The 21,291-nt window shown below is 46.5% G+C and overlaps 1 protein-coding gene across 2 annotated transcripts in view; it reads left to right on the top strand.

The window, feature by feature from the left end:
- Positions 1-21,291, top strand: part of Zfat (zinc finger and AT-hook domain containing) — a 179,582-nt gene that overhangs the window by 62,180 nt on the left and 96,111 nt on the right. For both annotated transcript variants that reach the window (XM_021216301.2, XM_029548215.1), the window contains exons 4-7: positions 11,120-11,305; positions 13,708-13,858; positions 17,265-18,706; positions 19,478-19,710. In XM_021216301.2, coding sequence (XP_021071960.1) covers positions 11,120-11,305; positions 13,708-13,858; positions 17,265-18,706; positions 19,478-19,710 — 2,012 coding nt within the window. The remainder of the gene's footprint in view (positions 1-11,119; positions 11,306-13,707; positions 13,859-17,264; positions 18,707-19,477; positions 19,711-21,291) is intronic.

Here is a 21,291-nt window from a genome sequence, read left to right as displayed (position 1 = left end):
AGTGTGCCAGCATCCAGTAACATCTGCTTCCCTCTCTAAGGTTTGCTTTCTCCTGTGCAGTGTCATCACTTTTTAAAATGCTTTCATTTCCAAAGGAAACAGAATATAGAGAATTATGTTAATTTGCTAAGGTTGAAGAGAGACTTTGCACAGATGTCAAGAACATAAGTGTTACAGTTGTCAGAAACTTGGGAGAACGCAAAGTTAGGTAGCAGGGTGAGGCAGGTACACACAGCCATTTCTACCCTTTTCCCACTCTCAGAGCTGGTCCATAGGGTCATAGCTTTCACTAATACAAAGCAAATTAAAGCCTGATGTGATTCCAAGGGGGATTCCTTCCAAGGCCCTCCCTAGATGCCCCAAACCTTCCCTGCATGCTGCTGAGCTCTGCACATGCTGTAGTTCTGTACTTGTGTTTTATAAACTGGCGGTGAGATGCAGAGGAAAGAAGTGCCTTGGTGGGCTGGCAAAGGTGTTCCCCCTGAGGAATAGGCTATGCCACAGGCCTGATATAAATGAGGTTTATTGGTGGGAAGGGAAGGAGACCTGGGGAAGGGGTGGAGGCAGAGAAAATCAGACAGAGAAGGACAGAAAGAGAGAGAAGAGGGGAAGAAAGAGAGAAAGAGAAGAAGCCGGCCCTGTAAGGACTGTTCTTAGAAGCCTGGCTCCTGGCTTGTACCTGGTGGCCAGAGACACAAGCTGTGGCTCAGTAACTGTTGGGCAGAGCCTAGAGGAATTGCTAACAGTACTGATTACAGTTATGATGATGTGTTTTCCTGAATATATATGGCTATAAGTGTTGATTTAGAAATCTGGCACAGGAAGATTGGCAATGATCACTACTAATAAACCGATCACGATCATGATAATATTGCAATAAAAGTGGCCTAAAATTCTTAATTGTTTACTTCTAGAATTTTCAGACTTTGTCTGACCATGCATGATTGAAACCAATGGAGGTTGGGGTGACTGAGTTCCAGCCCAGACCTGCGCTGGACTTGCATTGTAGCAGACATGTCTGTCCTGAGAACTTCGCATGCGTGCTTGCTTCACCCTGTGACAAGGCACTGTGCATGTTCTCTCATGCGTCTCCCAGTGACTCATTCTGCAGATGCTGCTCTTAGATGCAGAGAGTGCTAAATGGCTGCAGTGGAAAGGCAGAGCAGTCACTCAGCTGTGATGCCCTTGACATAGTACCTGGTGATCTCTGCCGTGCCTTCTCAAAGCTGACTTTTACATCCAGTGACCTTTGGCCAACTACGGGTACCTCCCGATGCAGCAGTTTGACACCGTTACCAGAGCCCTTCAAAAGTGCTCAGAGGAAATAGCTGCAGAGACCAAGGACAGGTGTGTGAGACAATGAGAGGACCACCCCCTTCTTTCCACCTTAGTTGGCATGTCTGAATTGATTGATGACACTGAAATTGCCTAAGCAGGTCACTTTAAAAATTGTTTGAAAGTCACCATCCCAGTGCCTTGACAAACAAAGCTGGAGTCACACAGTACTGAAGTATGATACAGTATTTAGTGGGCAAGGGGACTTTGGCTAAGGACCTTGTTCTTTGAAAGAACAGATTTTTTTTAAAGCCCTAGCTAGAGGAGGAAAAAGATGTAGAAAATGCTTGGCTAGAGAGGCACAAGCGTGTGTGTAGGAAAAGTTAGGAGTTCTGCTCACAGCTCTCGACAGGCCTTTGCCTGCAGGAACCAAGACATCCCTACAGCAGTGTGGTTTCTCTGTCTCTCCTGTGATGCTGACCACAGGAAGCGCAGGTGCCAGGGACCATTGCTGGGTGTTTTGTGTGAACCTCACAGCTGCTGATGGGGTTGATATTGCCTTCCTCACCTTCCTCATCACACAACTCATCAGCTGGGACCAAGAAAGGGTTGTAGGGGTTTGACATGTCCTGGATGGCCTAAATCTTAAGCATCTCAGCTAGATTTCAGCTACTACTTTCCTAAAACTTACGTCCTGTTATCTTTCGAATGGGGATCATTTCTAGAACTTGTTGAACAGTAATGCTACAGGACGTGCTCATATGTTTTTATTAGGTCATTGTGATAAAATAATTGTGATAACTGAATTATAAAGAAGAAAGGTTTCAGAAGTTTTAATGTATGGTCATTTGAATCTGCTGTTCTTAGGTGAGACTACATGGTGGGAAGAGTATCTGCTAGAGAAAAGCTATTTAACTCGTAGAGCCAGAAGGGGAGGGTCAGGATAGCCTGGGCTCATCCGCTGCTCTGAGTTCTCACTAGACCTCTCTCTTCTTAGAGGTGTCTCTACCTCCACTGTGCCCCAGGCTAGAGACTAACCTTTTAGCATAGTGACCTTTACAAGCCCCCTAGCTTCACCCAGCATTGCGTAACTACACATGCATCTGCTGAAGAGCATCCCACAACCCAGGTGCCTTTGCTGTCTTTATTTTTGGAACTTGGATGAGTTTCTTTAAAGGCATCAGCTTGGGGCTGGAGTGACAGCTCAGTGGTTGAGAGCAGTAGCTGTTCTTCGAGAGGACCCGGGTCCTCTTCCCCACACCCACATGGGAATTCACAACCATCTGTAATTCTCATACTGGGACATCCAATGCCTTCTGGCTTCTGTGGGCACTGCATGGGCATGGTTCACATACATGCTTGCAGGTATGTGAACATTCATAACCATAAAAACAGACAGACAGACAGACAGACAGACAGACAGAGAGGCAGTCATCAGCTTTTCAGCCCTTCAGCTACTCCTCATCAGGCACCCACTCTATATACTGAGGGGGAAGGAAGTCAATGAGGGATTCTCTTGAATAAGAGTAATTGTCACAAATATCTTGTTGCCACTAACTGGGGACTCTGGGTTTCACCTGGGGAGTCCCCTACTCTGCCCTGTGCCCTGCCATCTCAGGAAGGGCGTGACTTTAGGATTCTGTCTTCCTCTGTGTTAGGAAATAAACACTTGTCTGCTGAACAGAGAATTGCCTCTTCATAACAAGAACCTGGCCTGCCCAACCAGAAGAATTGGGAATACCCTAGACAGCCTTAATGATATTGAGAGGGCCTGGCCCTGCCACTGCATCTGTTGCTCTAGGAGCCAGCTGTGCATCTGAGTACATGGCAGGCTTGTGCTCAGGCTCAGCTCAAGTGGGGCTGCTCATCTGCATAAAGTGATTAGGAGCAAATAGCCTCTTGCTGTTTGTGGAGACTCAGCTGAAGGCACAGAGAGCAAATGCCAGTCTTTATTCTGGCCAAATTAGCCTTAAGCACAGATGGCCTGGGCCTGTCTGAGTGAGCAGGGGCTGCTTAGCAGCTGCAGTATATGAGCTGCCTGTGAGCTGGCCAGCTTTCAAGAGCCAGCAGGAATAGTTGTGGCAATCATGATCCAATGCTGCGGTTCTCAACCTGTGCGTCATGATGGTCTTGGGGTCACATATCAAGTCTTTACATTATGATTGATAGCGGTAGGAAAAGTACACTTGTGAAGTAGTAACAAAATAGTTTTATGTTTGGCTGTCGCCACAACACGAGGAACTGTATGAAAGGGTCTCAGCATTAGGACAGTTGAGACCCACTGTTCCAGTTTATCAGCTTAGGCCCTGTGTTGTGTCTGGAACATATTCTGTTAGATCTCTATTATATAGGCTTTGCAATTTGACCACATTCTTGTGTCATTGTGGCACTCCTCATGCAGCTGACTCCTTTCCGTGTCCTTTGTCTCACTGTCAGCTTTGCACCATTTCAGAGGCGAGGGAGACAGTGGGGCATGCTCGCCTTGTGTTTGCATAGACTTACACACGATGCTAGTCTGTCAGTTCAGGGAGAGTGTCCCCAAGTCATCCCTCCCTCTCCCTGCACCTTGGTTTTTCATAATGTGTCTAAGGAATTGGGAGAAGTCCTTAAGGGCAGAGGGGACAGGCAATGGCAGGTCCAGTGAGCTGCATGACTGGGGTCTGGTCATTGTTACTCATGGATTTTTTTTTTTTTTTTTTTTTTTTTTTTTTTTGAGCTGCCAGAAGATGGGCGACAGGACTGGCCATTTTCCAGGTCGCTAGTACCCATGTAGGGCCAGATCCATGGAACCCTTCCTTGTTAACTGCTTAAGGAATAAATGACTTTGCTCCTCTGAGATTTGTAGCCCTTCCTATCTCTCTCCACTTTGTTCCCTATCTCTTTCTACTTCGTTTCCTATTGAGCACTGTGGAAGTTGCTCAGTGAGATGGGCTGAACCCTGCTAACCTCATAGGGGCTTCTGTTTTACTTGGGAGGCAGACGAGAAAGGATTTAACCAATGATTGGCCTAGTAGCTTTTCTGACCAGTAGTAGGAGTGTTGGTGTGAGATGTGTCTGCTACATCAGAACTCAGAGCACAGCCTACACTTAGAAACTGCAAACTTGCACTGCCTGCCAAGTCCTGCACTTTACTGGCTCAGGTGGATTATGACTTCCACTGGGTGACTGACCTGGGTGACTGACTTATTTCTTGTGCTCACATCCAATGTGAGTTTATCCCTGCCAAGGAAGATCCAGACTGGAGACAGTGTGGGGTTTGCCTACTGACTTATCTCCACTGTTAGCAGACTGTTGGATATGTATGTTGGCCATTGGCAGTGTGCACACAGTAGGACTAAATCCAACACGGTTTCCAAAGAAGCAGATCCATTGCAGAGCTATTGAATTTCCCAAAGAAAAGGACGCTACAGAGAATATAGGCATCGGCAGGGGTGGGGGAGAAAGTAGAAAAGCTCCTAAAGTCAGAGGAAGCAAGGGACTGTTTAAAACATCCCAGAGAAAGGCCTTGAAGCACGCTAGCTGTAAGTTGGACACGCCACGCCCTTAAAGAAGCACCTACCATCATGACTGTCAGCCTATGTCTGGGAGGTATTTCATTGTGGGAAAGGCAACGGTGTTTGAAAAACACAGAGAGAGGTCAAGTAAGGGTGCTGGGAAATTCATGAACAACTAGGAGATGTATTGGTTGTTTTTCCCATTGCTATGACTAAACATCCGACGGAAGCAGCTTGCAGGAAGAGAGGTTCATTTTGGCTCAGTGTTTTTGACCATAGAATAAATACTTCACGGCAGGAAAGGCATGGTGGTTCTGTGTGCTGTGCTGGGCCCCTGAGGATCAGGAGGCAGAGGGCTCAGACAGGAGTGCCCCACAGCCTGCCCACAAAGATCTACTTCTAGATAGACCAGTGTCTGCAGTTTGCATAGCCTCTCCAGACAGCGCCACCTTCTGGACACCAGTTGTTCAGACTCATCTTAAATCCATCTATAACAAACGGAAAACATTGTCCAAACGGAGAGAGCAGAAACCAGCCTCCCTTTCCCCCAAATAAAACTTGTTTTCAAAATGTCTTCTCTCTCCCTCTTGATTTTCTGCAGAGAAGAACTAAGCTCTGGGATTGTAAACAGCTGTGCTCACAACTGAGCTGGGTGCAGGGCCGCAAACAGCAGGCACGTAGGGCAGGTGATAGAGGACCAGGCATTCCTATATACTGTGTGTCTGGTAACATCCAGCTCTTCAGGCCAGCCCTTGTCACCTCCTTTAGCCTCCAAAGACTTCGGTCTTATCTAGATTTCCTCACTACTCTCTGTGTGCCCCACTTTGGAGCAAGGGTGCTGAGCAAGAACCCATGATACCCAGGGTACTGCCTAGCCCACGGTGTCCAAAACCATGGGGAAAACCTAGTGTTAAGATTCTGTAGTCTCTTAGGCACAAGGTGTGGCTACTCTAGCCTGTTGGTCTTCATCCTGTGAGGCCATACAGACCTGGAGACTGAAGGGACTCAGGAGTACTCACGGGGGTGGTCCTGGAGGCTTCTTAGCTTGTGTGCTTTTGCAAGTAGCTGTTGTGGCTAGCCATTGATCTGAATGTGATCCCAGGAGGCAAGAGTTAGAACTGGGCTAGTGAGACCTATCAGGTTGAATTTTATCGAACATCGTTCTCTGAGCATAATAGCCATTATCCTCATCATACCAGCTCTGACTGCTCAGAAGAGACCCTGAAATCGGACCTGTTGACCTTTGACATTTCCCCCTAGAAGGGACTGGGCTGAGAGGGTCATTGGATCCTTACCTGAGATTCCAGCCTCTTTTCCTGCCCTTCCCGGTCACTTGCACATAATTCTGCCATAGTTGCATGCGGGCTCCGAGGTCCTAGAGTCCATAGCATGTGGATCGTTGGCTGAGGGGGAACTCCCTCTATGCAGTTGTCATCCATGCAGAAGTAAGTGCGAGTTTTCAGTGGTGTGACTGCTGGGTTGGTGATACCCACAAACTAGTTAACAGCTCCTGGGTGACCCCTCACAAATGAATTGCTTCTGGAAGTTTGCTTTTGGTAGACCTGTGCTTTTATTTGTTGTTGGTACCCTCCGTGTAATGATGGGGTAGATGCTTGTTTTGCCTCCCTAGGGAAAGGTTTGTCATGGACACTGCCATAGGTGTGGGAGTAGCAGTAGCAGCCTGTGACAGTGGTTCACAGTGACTCTGTGCTGGCTCTACCTCAGTGACTGCTTAACTAGGGTATAGGCCATTTGTATGTGGCCAGGGACTCAGGAGTGTCTCTGCTGGAGGATATATCAGAGTGGTGATCACCCAGGAATACTGCGAGGTGTATGATTCTCTTTCTCTGACTTAGGTTTTCTTCCAGTTAATTTTGTGGGTCAGCATCTAAGTTTGTGGATTTCATTGTGGCATTTTCCTACATGTGCGTGCGCGCGCGTGCACACACACACACACACACACACACACACACACACACTGTAGCTTGGTCATATTTATTTCCCCACTTCTCTCTATTCCCTTCCTTTCCTCAAATAGCCTGCCTTCCACTTTCATGCCATATGCATGTATATGTATATCTATCTATCTATCTATCTATCTCTATGTTCTCCACCTATGAGAGAGAAAACATGAAATATAGTATCTCTATCGTCCTCTCTCCCATTATCTTATTTCCCCTCTGCCCTTCCTTCCCCTATGGCCTCCTTCTACTTTCATATCCTACCTCTATACTCTCACACACACATATATACACATAAATGCACATACAAATATAAACATGTCTATACAGACACACACATGCGCACACACAAGAGAGAGAGAGAGAGAGAGAGAGAGAGAGAGAGAGAGAGAGAGAGAGAGAGAGAGATGTACCATTTACTGTTATGAGTCTGGTTTATCTCTTAGCACAGCCGTCTCGGTTCCATCCACTTTTCTACAGGTAGGCTTGTTTTCTTCTTCCTATGGCAGCCCTTATTTTTTTGACTCTGATCTCTGCTTTACTTTCCTGTCCTCTCAACACCATCCTACCAGGGACTAAGATTTCAGTGCATGAGTTTTGGAGAACAGCCACCCCAGAGTGTAGTCCCCCTTTGAATTGCGGAAGATGTATAGGTTCAGGGAAGAAATGCAGCGTGGTTCCGTCAGTTTGTGGCCCATGTTGTTGGAGCCATGAGTGGGAGAAGCTATGCATGTGAGGGTGTCCCTTGGGAGTCAAGGCCCTGGCCTCAGTGGGTTGTGTGACAGATGGATTGTGGGAGTTTTGCAGACTTTCATACTAACTCCTAATGGAGACAGCAGGGTAGGCATTAAAGGGTCCACACATGAGAGTAACTTGATTAGATTTGGATTGTGGATTGGTTCATTCCGGAGCTAAGGTGGAGGGTAGTGTAACAATCTTACCAGCGGCACCAGTTAAAAACAACTTTAGATAAGAGCAGAACTCTCCATAGAACAAACTGTCTGGGGCTGGTAGGCCAAGCTGTCTGAGTGACAATGCTGTGGGACTGTCTTTTTCTTTATGAGCATTATGACCAAGCTTTTCCTTCGTTTCTCTTAGTGGCTAGTGCTTCAGTGGACCCCGTTAAGATTGTGAGCAATATTTTACTTTATAATAAAGAGGAGTGCTTTCAGAAACTCCCGATAACCTTCTCTCGGCCCTGAGTGGCCGGGCCTGCATCTTCGGGTGCTGCCGTGTATTCTCAGTTCCTGCAAAGGGTGGTGGCATTCTTCGGAGGGTGGAATTGGGGCAGTGTAGCTGTGGAACCCTTTGAGTGGAGGCATGGCTAGCAGAGGAGGCACTGGTTGATGGTGACCTTTGATGGTTACAGCTTCTGGTCAGAACTCTTTGCTTCCTGACTGTCACAGTCATATGACACCTCACACTCCCATTGCCATTTACTGAAGCTAACTCTGTCACCCCCTGCTATGGTGGACTGCTCCCTGTGAGCAATTAGCTAAAGCAATCTTCGTACCACTTAAGCTGCTTTGTCAGGCATTTTGCCACAATGATGGGGAAAGTAACCAAGCCAGGTGCATACCAACAGCCTATCACACTGCAGCCAGGGGGGAGTCCGAGTAGCTGCAATAATGGGGGCGTTTTCATAGTCTCTACTGGGGCCAGCACAGGTCCCTCCAGTGTTTCTTAATCTGAGGTGGCTTCCAAGCCATCACCCACTGCTAGCCACCAACTATTCACACGCATTTCTGCAGTGTGTACACCTTTGGTGCCTACAGCAAACAGAGCTTGCTACCATTCATTCCCTGCAGTGGGTGGGACCTCTTCTTCATTTCTTCTTACCCTGGTTGACAGTGTGCACCCTTGTTTACTTCTTGTGGATTTATATTGTTCACCAGGCTAAGCTTATGGTAAACTCAGACTCTCAGGTCCTTTTTTTTTTATGTCAACATAGCTATTCTTGGCATATCTCCTACATATTGAATCATATCCCATGGTGAATTCTGTTATAGAGTGAGACATCATTTTACAAGCAAAAAAAAAATCCATTAAATGTTGTTCTACCTTTTTATAGCATCCAAAATATCCTGCTATAATATTTATGTGCACACATCACCCGATATCCAGGCGACAAAAAGACTTCTGTGACTCAGAGAAATGGGAGGCTTTTGGAAATGTTTTTATAATAGCCACTTAAAAAAAAAAAAAAAAAAATCAAACAAGGCAGCAATTGCTCTGAGGCATGTTGCATAGCAAGCTTCCCAACGCGGAGGCTCTGCCAGCAACCTTGGAGATCAGGTGCTGTGCCCATCCTGTTGCTTGCTCTCAGGCTCTGAAGGTGTTAGCGTAGTGTTGCTCCTTGACGTTGGGCCTTGGAGAGCAGCATGGGATGCTGATTCATGATGCCTCCTATGACCTCTCTCTTTTGTTTGACATTGATATACTTAATACTAATACTCTCCTGTTAAAGAATGACCCAGACTGTTTCCTGCAGGCCTGGGGATGATCCAGGAACCTGGCAAGTACTGTTGCTATCTGGGACACAGAGTGAATGCTTCGTTTGACCGTTCTATTTCCTCAGCTTCACCTCAGCCAGCATGGCTGCTCCGTTACCTGTTATATACATGGACTGGTGCACTGCGTTGGGCTGGCTGGAGATGACTTGAGATGTAGGAAGCACTGAAGGCTGGTTTCTGCCTGTCTCCCTTTCCCGTTTCCCTACGCCACTTCACTGCCTCTGACTTGTGGTTCTCTGGTTTCAATCTCACTTCCCCGATAACCCCATATATTCCTGCACGTTCCAAAACCCACCTTCTATGCTGCCTGTATGCTTACCTGGGCTGCCTTCGTTATCTGACCACTACACACATGTCTCCTACAGGGGCATATGGAATGACTCCCAGTGTTCTCTTTAGACATTCTGAAGATCTGGTCCTCAGGTGGGTCATTTCAGACCTGACGATTCTAGTAAAGCTCTCTGAGCCCTCATTCCCTCTGCTTTCTCGCATTTGGGACTGTCCGGGTGTTTCTCTTCTAGAGTGCTCCTTTGTCCTTCACTGACAGAGGAAGGCTACTCTTACTCCTTAGCCTACTACCAAGGCTGGACCTGTCACGACTGCTGTCGTATGTCTGCAACTGATGCATTTGTTCTACAGTGCATTTGAATGGTTTGCCAGTCCATGTATTTCATTCTCCTCAACATTGCATACATGTAAAACTTTAAGCCAGCTATTCCTTGGATTAGGTGGCTTCAGTCGCTTACCATTACCTTCAAGAAATGCATATGTGAACCAACAGGTCCCTTGATGCCCTAAATATGTTTTGCTTGCCTTCCCAATTGTCTTAAGAAAGGTAAGGTAGCAACTAGCCTTGATAAAACCAGCAGCTCCTGTAAAAACCTGGACATACTATCATTTTTTTTTTTGGAGCCATCAAAAGATGTGACAATTACTCCACATCCCAGGAGTCCCCAGCAGGGCCAGGCCAGACACAGTCTATCTTCTCTAATGCAGGTTGACGGCGCTTAGTGTCTCACCTGTGGGAGATTCTGCTCTTCTCAGTGTTCACGGTCTTCCTGTATTTATCTCTTAGTCTTGACATCTTTTTAGGCCACCCTCTCCTTTCTCCTGAAGGTGTGGCCACCAGGATGCTCAGCCAAGTATTTATCCATTGTTTCAATCTTCCTTTGTTAGACTGGAGCACTGCTATTTATTATCACACACCTTCCTAAGACCACACACACACAGCTTTGTCCTCATCACTGGTTCCTATCTTCCCCATCCGGTGCTTCATTAACCCTCACTTTTTCAGTCAGCCATAGCTAACAGCTCCATAAAGCTCTTCTGGCCTATCTGGTAGCCTCTACTATCCCGTTCCTTATTCTTGATTCATATAACACAGACCAGAGACTACTCCTGGTCACATTTGTTATCTCTCTGTCTTCTCTGGAGTGGAGGGCCCACGAGGGCTTGGTATGTTCTTATCATATGTCCACCATGCCTGGCACAGAGAACATGCATGGGAAGCATAAGTTGACTAAGAGAGGGACATTCTTGGACTGTGAATCTCTAATCATTTTCTCTGCAGTGCTGACATTAATGATGGTTCGTAAAAATGAGCCAAGGGTCTATGCTGCTTTGTCCAGCAGTGCATTCCCAGTACCCAGCTGTGACCTGGCTACAGTGAACATGTTTTGCATTGAGTTCATGAAGAGCCAGCAATGGTGGATGAGCCAGCAGAATGCCCTGCAAGCACTGTAGGCCAGGAAGAGAAAGAAAGAATGGGATTGGGTTTGAGGAGGGGTTGGGTTTGCTGTCACCTTTGGTAAGAGGCATATTTCCTTTCCAGCTGGTATGAATGGAAAGCTTATACATTGTGGCATTTGCTTCCTAGGTAATGAGTCAGACCTTGATCTAGAAAAGACATACAAAGAAGATGATCGAGAAAAGGCTTCAAAAAGACCCCGGGCTCAGAAAACAGAGAAAGTCCAGAAGATCTCAGGAAAGGAGGCAGGGCAGCTTTCTGGAGCGAAGAAACCCATCATCAGCGTGGTCTTAACTGCTCATGAAGCCATTCCAGGTGACTGAGGACAGGCTGGAAATGATTCAATGAGAGTGTGTAGCACAGCTGCCCTTGGGGGAGCCTGAGGAAGGAGGCCCAGGTCAGAGCCTCTGGGTTAGGTATCCTAGTGGAGTTTCATTAAGTCACCTATGAGTATGACCACAGACCTCTTTATCCTCTGGGGCTGCCTCCTATCTCCTCGACCTACTCTGTTGTCACTCAGGTATGTAAGAACAGTCCCTTCTGTGCTTCTCCCCATCTTCTCAACTGGTGGTGCCCCCATCAGCTACAGTGACTGCCTCCTTGGTGGGAGCTGCCCACTCAGCAAATGTAAGAGAAGCAGCTGTTCTACAGGTCCAGGAAGACACTGCCTGGCTTCTTCACATTTTGGTGGTATTCATTAAAATATTTTCTTAGTACTCTAAGTTTCTATTTATTTTTCCTTTTCCTTGTAGATATGTTATATTTTCTTTTCTAAAAGGTCTCTTGTAGGAAAGACTATTTTAGGAAAAGGAACAAACAAACAGTGTCTTAAGAGTTTTTATTGCTGTGCTAAAATATGGACAAAAGCCACTTGGGGAAGAAAGGGTCTCTTTCAGCTTGCCACTCTCAGGTCATAGGCCATGGCAGAAGGAAAGCAGGGCAGGTATTCTAGGCAGGAACCCAGAGTCAGCGACTGAAGCGGAAGCTGTGGAGGAATGTTGCTTACTGGCCTGCTTGCTTTCTTTATTTCTATTTTTTTTATATTTTTCAAGACTGGGTTTCTTTGTGTAGCTCTAGCTGTTCTGGAACTCACTCTGTAGACCAGGCTGGCCTCAAACTCAGAAATCTACCTGCCTCTGCTTCCCAAGTGCTGGGATTAAAGGCGTGCGCCACCACTGCCTAGCCCATGGCCTGCTTTCTTACACAAAATGCCTAATGCTGGCACTGTCCAGGTGACCTGGGCCCTGCCACATGGACTACTAGTCAAGAAAGTTCTCTAAAACTTGCTCCTAGGCCATGATGGAGGCATTTACTCAATTAAGTTCCCCTCTTTGCAGGTGACCATAGTTTGTGTCAAGTTGACATAAAAACTAGCCAGCACCCTTTGTGATGTATTTCAAACTATCATAAAAGTTGATATGAAAACTAGGCAGCACAAACAGTTTGTGATAGATTCCAAGATATCATAATATTGTTTTTTCTCTTTGTGTGCTTTGGGAATATTAGCTGTCTAATAAAATGGGGGCATTGTCAGGGTTTTCAGAACAGTGACACACTTTAAGCATCTACTTTCAGTACTAATAGCAGACATTGAAATCCAAAACTCTGAATACATTTTCTCTTTATACTTGACTACAAAGTAAGGAGTTCAGGAGAGAAAAGACCATATAAAACTAGGCTACTTGAATTTTCTGGAAAGTCACTTCATCTGCCCTGCTCTGCTTCAGAGAAATAGTATTGTGGATAAGGAAAATCCCATAGGACAGTTTCCTGTTCTCAGTGGATATTAGATAAAATTTCCACTCAGTTTTTTTTCTTAAAAATCTGTAGTAATATTTGGAGATTCCCATGAGGGTAGAAGCATAATCAATTCCCTCTGGTGTTTTCAAACCACATGGTAGCGGAAATCTCTAACCCGATCTCTCCCACTCCCACTCCACTCATAGACTCACACAATCTAAGCTCATACGTGCATACACCCACATTCACACTCTTACATTCACAATCATACATATACTCTCACACATGCTAATACACACTTCCACATACTCCCTCAAACTCTCATACCTATTTATACTCATGCACGTTCAATACACCTACACAGACTCATGCACCAAAGCACACACACACACACACACACTCACATCCATACACATACTTATACCCAATGTCACATACCTACACACATGCACACATGCCCACACTCACAATTTCTTTCTGCTCTGAGAGGTCTTGGGTTGGTTTATGATGTAGAGTTGCAGAAGCAAAGGTGACCTGGGAGTTTTCTCTTTCCACCTCCCATTTCTGTTCATGGGAAGAGAATCAGTAACATTGCAGTGCTCAGATTCCCAATTTGTTGACTTCTCTGCCACCCATGCTGCCTTAATGTGGCTTTATGGTTGCTTCAAGTTTAACAGCTGTGGCTGTATAGAAAGTCTTGCAAGGGATGTATATATATTGGACTGTTTCATAATCAGATTGAGTGAAAATGTACTTCAAGAAGACATTTGGGCATATTACTAGAAAAACTGTATTTTCTTATAAATACACACACACACACACACACACACACACACACACACACACACACACACACTTAAATCTGGTTATATGAATACTATAGTAAAATGCCCCTCAGGACCTGCTGACTGTGCTGGACAGGGTCAGGGCTACAACTAGCACCTCTCAGTAAGCAATGCACTGTGTATTAATCTCAGGTGCTACCAAGATTATCCCAGTGGAGGCTGGACCCCCTGAAACAGGAGCACCCCCTCCCGAGACCACTGCAGCAGACCTGGTGCCGCGGAGAGGGTACCAAGAATACGCCATCCAGCAGACCCCGTATGAGCAGCCCATGAAGTCAAGCAGGTGAGTTGTCCCACGGGCTCTAGTTAAAGGTGGATTGCAAGTACCATGCACACAGAGCAGGGGAGATCTGTACAGTCTGCTGGCCTGGGTTCTATTCATGACCTTATCTATAGGGTCTTGACCCATTAGCTTAGCTGAAGAGTCTAACCCCTGTCCATCATGCCCTAGTAGCGATCTTCTTCTGAGACCAAAGCAGAAGAGTCCACCCTAAGAACTGAGCACCCAATATCTTCACTTGTTACCCAGTCAGATGTATCCTTCAACTAGGAAAAGGTACAAATGGCCTGTTTTGCACATACTGTGAGAGTGTCTACTTTTCAAAAGGGAAAACTAAAACAACTCTCATGGTGGGAGCTGCAGGAACCAATCATTCTTTCTAGATTCCACCACCACTGTTAAGTCGTTGCATATATTTGTTGTTGTTTTCATAATATACCAATATCTCTATATATCTATATCTTATACTAGTATAAATATATTTTATTTTTTCAATATAAAATACTAAATATGCTAGTTTTTTTCCTTTAAAAAATTTACTGAACCTTGAAAAAAACTTTCAATTTTAGTACATATTAAAAATATTTATAGCTGGGTAGTGGCAGTGCCTGACTTTTAATTCTAGCACTTGGGAGGAGAGGCAGGTGGATCAAGGCCAGCCTGGTTTACAAAGCAAGTTTCAAGATAGCCAGGAATCTTGACTTCTCCTCTCCCAAATTATCTTCTTGTTATGTGTTTCTATTATAATTTAAATGGCTTTAAAAAAAAAAAAGTTATGTAGCCCAGGCTGTTCTTAAACTCATAGTTTCCATGCCTCAGCTTCCTATGTATATAGAGACATATGCCACAGTGTTATAGCCATGTGCCACGATGCCCAGGTCAGACAGCCATGCTTTGCTGTGATAGACAATGCGGTGATTTACACTCTGGGGCATTCGCCTTCCCAAGCTTCTTCAAGATGTCCTTAAGTATACATTGCTCCAACTGAAACCGATACATCCAGGAATGTGTACTTAAAAGTTAAATGGACCGAAAACTGCCCCTCAACCTGGGACTTGGGGTGCTTATTGCCTTCTAGAGAAGTCTTACCTGGATACAGCACCATTGAAGTCAATGGGCAAATAGATGACCAGGCTCTGAACACAAAGTATGTGTCTATGTGGCAGGCTTCAAGGCTATTTCTGTCCTTTAACTATTGTGAAATGGGCGTGAAGGTGTTCCTACCGTCACCTGATTCTCCTGTTGTTCCTCAGATTCCTAGAGGTAGAGTCCCTGTGGTAGTGTGTGTGACCTTTGAATAGTCTTCAGAGGTACCTCTCTCACCAAATAGGAAACACTTGCAGTAAGGTAACTCAGAAAACATTCTGTCCCCATCACAGCAATGTCAACTGGTACTCAGTCATCACTTAGGGCTCCAGCGTAAAACTGAATGGAGCCAGTCTAGCATCGTCACGAGCTGTAACACCTGTCAAAGTAGGCCTCTCAGGGCTCTCTCTGCTTTTTGTCTAATAATATAAAAACAAAGAGCAAGAGAGTCTCATAAGACCCTTTAAGTCTCTCAACAGAGGAAGAGATGCTGAGATTTGCTTATTTAATTAATATGATGAGTCTAGGGCTTTTTCTTCAGTGTTCTTTACAAAATGTATCACCTTCTGGATGTCTATCATTTGGGCAACATCCAAATTACTTTCCTTAAAGAAGCTTTAGACATAGCATACAGGCAAACTAGTAACCTCTAGATTTGAATATTGTAATTTCATCAAGTGATTGGTGCTCTTTGGTACTTATGGACTGCAGTCCACTCAAGTGCTTTTAATGTAAAGATACACTTGTCTGAATCCCCTCATCAATACAGACTGTAGATATGTGGTAGGCATAGTTTAATGGGGCTAATTAATGACACTGCATGGTTATTAGTGTTTCATAATTCTTCCTGGCTCACCCAGATATCTCTTCCAGAGGAAGCAGCATTTGCCACAGCTGCATTCTCTCTTGCTTCCTTGCTCTCTCCCTCAGTGTTCTTGTTTCTGAGGCGTGGTCACGTATTTCAGTGCCTGCAGTTTGGGTGGCAGGTCTAGCCCCTCTGAAAGAGCCTGTTCCAAGTGCACGGTCACACTGTAAAGGGGTCGCTGTGCACAGAGATTTCATGCCATAAGGGCTGATGAGGAAGGGTGAGCATGCTCCAGAGGCCATGGGATGCTCAGGGTCAGGGCACTAAGCAGTTGTTTGCTCTTGGACAGACGCCTAGTTAACGTCTGTGTGAAATGGGACTGATGACAGCGGGGAGTAAATAGTCAGCACGGGGCTAGTTGTAAGCACTCACTGATTATTAGTAAGAACCTCTGTATTTCATCCAGTACATTCCTTTCCACATTGAAAGAGATAGGCACCCTGAGGCAGGTCATGCTTTTATTCACCACCATATATGTGAAATCTAACACATACCCACAAGATGCTGTCTTGTCTCATCAGTAGAAACTGTTTATTTACTGGTATGTGAAGTTGATAAAGGCAGTGTTGTTTTACCCAATCTGAGCTCTAACCCAGCAATAGTGGAAGAGGACAGCTGGGAGTGAGTCAGTCAGCTGTGTATGAGAGCTTCAGGAGAGAGGAGTGTGGTTCCTATCAGTGGTGAGCTTGCCCAGTAACCTGGCTCTCCTACCTAAGACCTGGACTCCCACTGGCTGATCACAGATGCCTCTCCCGACGACTCTTGCTCACCCCAGGCAGGTACATCCCTGCCGACTTAGCAAACCACAGGTCTTCTTTGAAATGCACTACCACCCATCTGTTTCCTCCCTTTCTGGGTAGAAGGGAGGACATGGAGAAAGGCCAAGGGTCTTTCTCTCGACAGTGTCTCCCTTGGCAAGCTTTCGAAGAGAACGAGATCCACTCAGTTAATGGAATGAATGGGCAGGTGTGGGTTATCAAATTTGCCAAATAAGCTCATAGTGTCTCGTCTCATGGAGACTGAATTTGTTCCTGTTCATGTGTCCCAGAAGGAACTCAACTTTGAAGCATACCCAGTGTCCATGCTTGTCCGAGTCACACCCGTTTCTGTTTCCTTCTCTTGCTTCTGCCTTTCCTGTTCAGATGTTCCCTTAGCAGGCCTTCCCAGCAGCCTTTGTTCCCTTCGAGGTGTCAGACTCCTTTCATTGACTACCGTGCTGTTGTGGGACACTGCTGGACTCCCTTCTCTCCCACTCTAGTTTATGCTTCCTAAGGACCAGCACCCTCTTTCCTCATTGTCTGTGCCTATTCTGTTCTGACCCACAAGTCTTATTTGCTGAATGAGTAAGTGTCACGCCTTTGCCCTGCTCCCCTGTAGCTGGCTGCACAGGCTTGGTAGTTGGTTCGCTGGAAAGCTTCGTGGTCTCCAGAAGTTAATGGTGCCGTCTTCCATCCCTAGGTTAGGTCCCACCCAGCTGAAGATCTTCACTTGTGAGTACTGCAACAAGGTGTTTAAGTTCAAGCACTCACTGCAGGCCCACCTGAGGATCCACACTAACGAGAAGCCATACAAGTGCTCCCAGTGCAGCTATGCCAGCGCCATCAAGGCCAACCTCAACGTTCACTTGCGCAAGCACACTGGAGAGAAGTTCTCCTGCGACTACTGCTCCTTCACCTGCCTCAGCAAGGGCCACCTCAAGGTGCACATCGAGCGGGTACACAAGAAAATCAAACAGCACTGCCGCTTCTGCAAGAAGAAGTACTCAGATGTCAAGAACCTCATCAAGCACATCCGGGACATGCATGACCCACAGGATAAGAAGGTCAAGGAGGCCTTAGACGAGCTCCGCCTAATGACGAGGGAGGGCAAGCGACAGCTGCTCTACGACTGCCACATCTGCGAGCGCAAGTTCAAGAATGAGCTAGACCGAGACCGCCACATGCTGGTTCATGGTGACAAGTGGCCCTTTGCGTGCGAGCTCTGTGGCCATGGGGCCACTAAATACCAGGCCCTGGAACTGCATGTCCGAAAGCACCCCTTTGTGTATGTCTGTGCTATATGTCTCAAGAAGTTTGTCAGCTCCATCAGGCTGCGCTCCCATATCCGAGAGGTACATGGGGCGGCCCAGGAGACCTTGGTATTCACCAGCTCCATCAACCAGAGTTTCTGCCTCCTGGAACCGGGCGGGGACATCCAGCAGGAAGCCTTGGGGGACCAGCTACAGCTGGCAGCTGAGGAATTTGTGTGTCCAGAAATTGATGGACGCAAGGAGGAGGTTTGTCCTGGGGAAGCTCAGCCTGAGGTGGGGTTGAGGGAGTTGGTGGCCCCTGGAGATGCACACGCCCCCCCACCTGTGCCCTTGGCCACCCCCCAGGGTGAAAGTGGTTCCCTGTCCCCCTGCAAACTAGAAACCACTGTGGTCTCCTCCGACCTCAACTCTCTTGGCGTGGTTTCAGATGATTTTTTACTGAAAAGCGATACCTCCTCTGCCGAGCCTCATGCTGCTGCCGAGGCGACCTCGGACACACAGCATCGAGACTCAGCCCAGACTCAGGGTGAAGAAGTCACACTGCTGCTGGCCAAGGCCAAAAGTGCTGGACCAGACCCAGAGAGCCCTCTGGGTGGAGGGCAGAAGGTGGGTGTTCTGCCAGCCAGTGAATCTGACTCTAGCACATGTCTCAGGGCAAACCCAGCAGAAGCCTCAGACCTCCTTCCTACCGTGGCTGATGGAGGGGACCTTGGTGTGTGCCAGCCTGACTCCAGCACACCGTCCTCTGATAACCACCCTGGCAGCACAGCGTTCATGAAGGTCCTGGACAGTCTCCAGAAGAAGCAGATGAACACCAGTCTTTGCGAGCGGATCCGGAAGGTTTATGGAGACCTGGAGTGTGAATACTGCGGTAAGGAAAGACGGTGCTGGTCAGGTGTGCCTTTGAGCGCAGCTCTCCTTCCCAGCGGCCCTGGCCACTCCTCTCTTGCTATCCTCACCCGGATTCCATTTGAGCTCATGTTGCTTTGCAGAGAACACCTCCTCCCTGAGGCGCCCTCCTCTGTGATAGATAGGAGCAATGAGCCCGTGTCAGAAGTCACAGTTGGAGCCTTCCAGGAGTCGGCTGGGATGATACACTGCTGACCTTGTTGAGGGCCGTGTTGGGGGCTGCCCACAACTCCTCCCACCTACTGACCAAGAAGTATCATTCTTCTGGATTTCAGTTGTGGCTCTATCACCTGGGTAGAGAGGGTAGGAGACTGGCCGCAGCTCTGCATAGGGAGGCCCAAGTAGCTCGCTTCTAGCTGGGAGTGGAAGCTCACTGTGGGAGCTCCCAGACAGTAGGAGTATAGGATGTGGGCAGCTAGAGTGTAGCCCATAGCCCAGGGTGTCAAGAGGACTAGGAGGCTCTTGGCTTTGTACATTTGCAGGGTAGTGTCTGACAGAACTGGCTCTCCTTTCTCTTTTCCTGGCCCTAACACCATGTGAAAGCTGGTGGTACCTTAATATTTGAATACAGCCAGTTTTGAAAAGTAGTTTCCTGACACAAATGTGGTGGAGAGTGTGAAGGGCATACAAAATAAAGGAGATAAATATGATAGTTTAAGGATGATAATTTTAAAAAAAATCAAATTTAGTAGAAAAGAAACTTCCTTGTTCTCATGTGAAAATATTTTTTTAGGCAAACTTTTTTGGTACCAAGTGCATTTTGACATGCATGTCCGCACCCACACCCGGGAACATCTGTATTATTGCTCCCAGTGTCACTATTCTTCCATCACCAAAAACTGCCTTAAACGCCATGTAATTCAGAAACACAGTAACATCTTGCTGAAGTGTCCCACTGACGGCTGTGACTACTCGACTCCAGATAAATATAAGCTGCAGGCCCATCTTAAAGTTCACACAGAGCTGGTAAGTAGCAAGCCCGAACAGTAGCCCCCACCCGCCTCCCCCTGGGTACCCATTGTGTCTCACATTTCTGCATATAGAGCTATCCTTGCTACAGGGGTGTGCACACTCTGCCCCTCCAGACACAGAGGGCCCTTCTCCTGCCTCTTGATGCCTCCCAGAGAGCTTCCCCCTACCCCAGCTCCTTTCCTAGTGAGCCCCTGACTAGACTGAACAAATTTAGCATCTGAGTCTACAGAAGAGCGATCCGCAGAGTGGAAATGAAGCAAGGCTTCATAAATGGCATTTTAAAGTCTTATTAACAACAGGAATAATAATAGCTGCCTGTGAGTGCTGTTGGGGGATTAAACTGGATGATTTGATGGGATTAGGTGATTATACCAGGAACACTGTTGTCATATAGCGTAGCGTTCATTATAAACATCAACAGAATCTAGAAAGCTTTGATTTAAGAAGTGACATGATGGTCATGTCTGGTTCAGTAGTGGTTGATCTCAGAATGATGCAATGAGTGAATGGCTTTTTTTTTCTTTGCTAGGTTTAGTCTGATGAGAAGAGGTTGATACTCCTGGGAATGATTTAAGAGTTCTTACCATAATAGTGACACCACACCCGGAGCCCATGTGGCTCTGTTTTATGTAGACAGCACAAAAGGAAGCTTCAGAAATCAGAAAAGTTGCTTTGACTTTCTGGCATAAGAATCACTAACAGTCAGGAGGTTTGTCATCAAGGTGCATTTGGGGTGTTTGGAGGGATGAGGAGATCAAAGCATGTTGGGATAGACTCCATTTCTATCTGCCACATCGCCACAGGCTCTATGGCCTCAGACAGTTCACTTGTCATGTCTGACAGCTGCCACCTTTTATATAAAATATACACTTAAAAGTCTGTCTTGTTCTGTTGCTGTGACGACACACCACAACCAAGTCATCACTTAAAAGACAAAGCATGTAGTTGGGGCCTCCTTACACTTTACAGGATTAGTCCATTATTATCATGGCAGGAAGCATGGGGGCATACAGGTAGATCCTGGAACAGAAGTTGAGAACTACAGTCTGATCTGTAGGCAGAGAGATAGACTCTGGGCTTTAAAATCACACAGCCCCCTCCCAGTGACATTCTTCCTCCAATCTTTTTGTGGGCCATATCCCCTAATCCTTTCAAATATTTCTGGAGACCAAGCATTCAAATCTGTGAGCCTATAGGAGGCCATTCTCATTCAAACCATCACAAAGCCCATTATGTCCATACTCATTCATGCACACTCATGTGCACTGGTACATATAAGCATGTATGCACACACATATACATATACATACCTGGATATATGTACACATCTATGTATATTTGTGTTTTCCTATTTTGTTATTGCAATGTTAAAATATAATGGTTGTCCTCCTTCTCCAGTAGGGCATGTGGTTTGTCAACTTTTCTGTCATTACTGTTAGGTTGGCCCTGAGCCTGAGGAGGAGTGAGTCCAGTGGTAGAATGTGTTCTTGTTAGGAGAAGCCTTAGAGTGTGGTATTGGAAGCTAGGAAGGCAGAAGGATGGATTGAACCCTCACTCCGCTGCTTACCTTGTGTT

This window comes from Mus pahari, chromosome 17, assembly GCF_900095145.1.
Source record: "Mus pahari chromosome 17, PAHARI_EIJ_v1.1, whole genome shotgun sequence".
NCBI classification, from domain to species: domain Eukaryota; kingdom Metazoa; phylum Chordata; class Mammalia; order Rodentia; family Muridae; genus Mus; species Mus pahari.
Note: the sequence above shows the minus strand (reverse complement) of the source record. Positions and strands in the feature narration are given on the sequence as shown.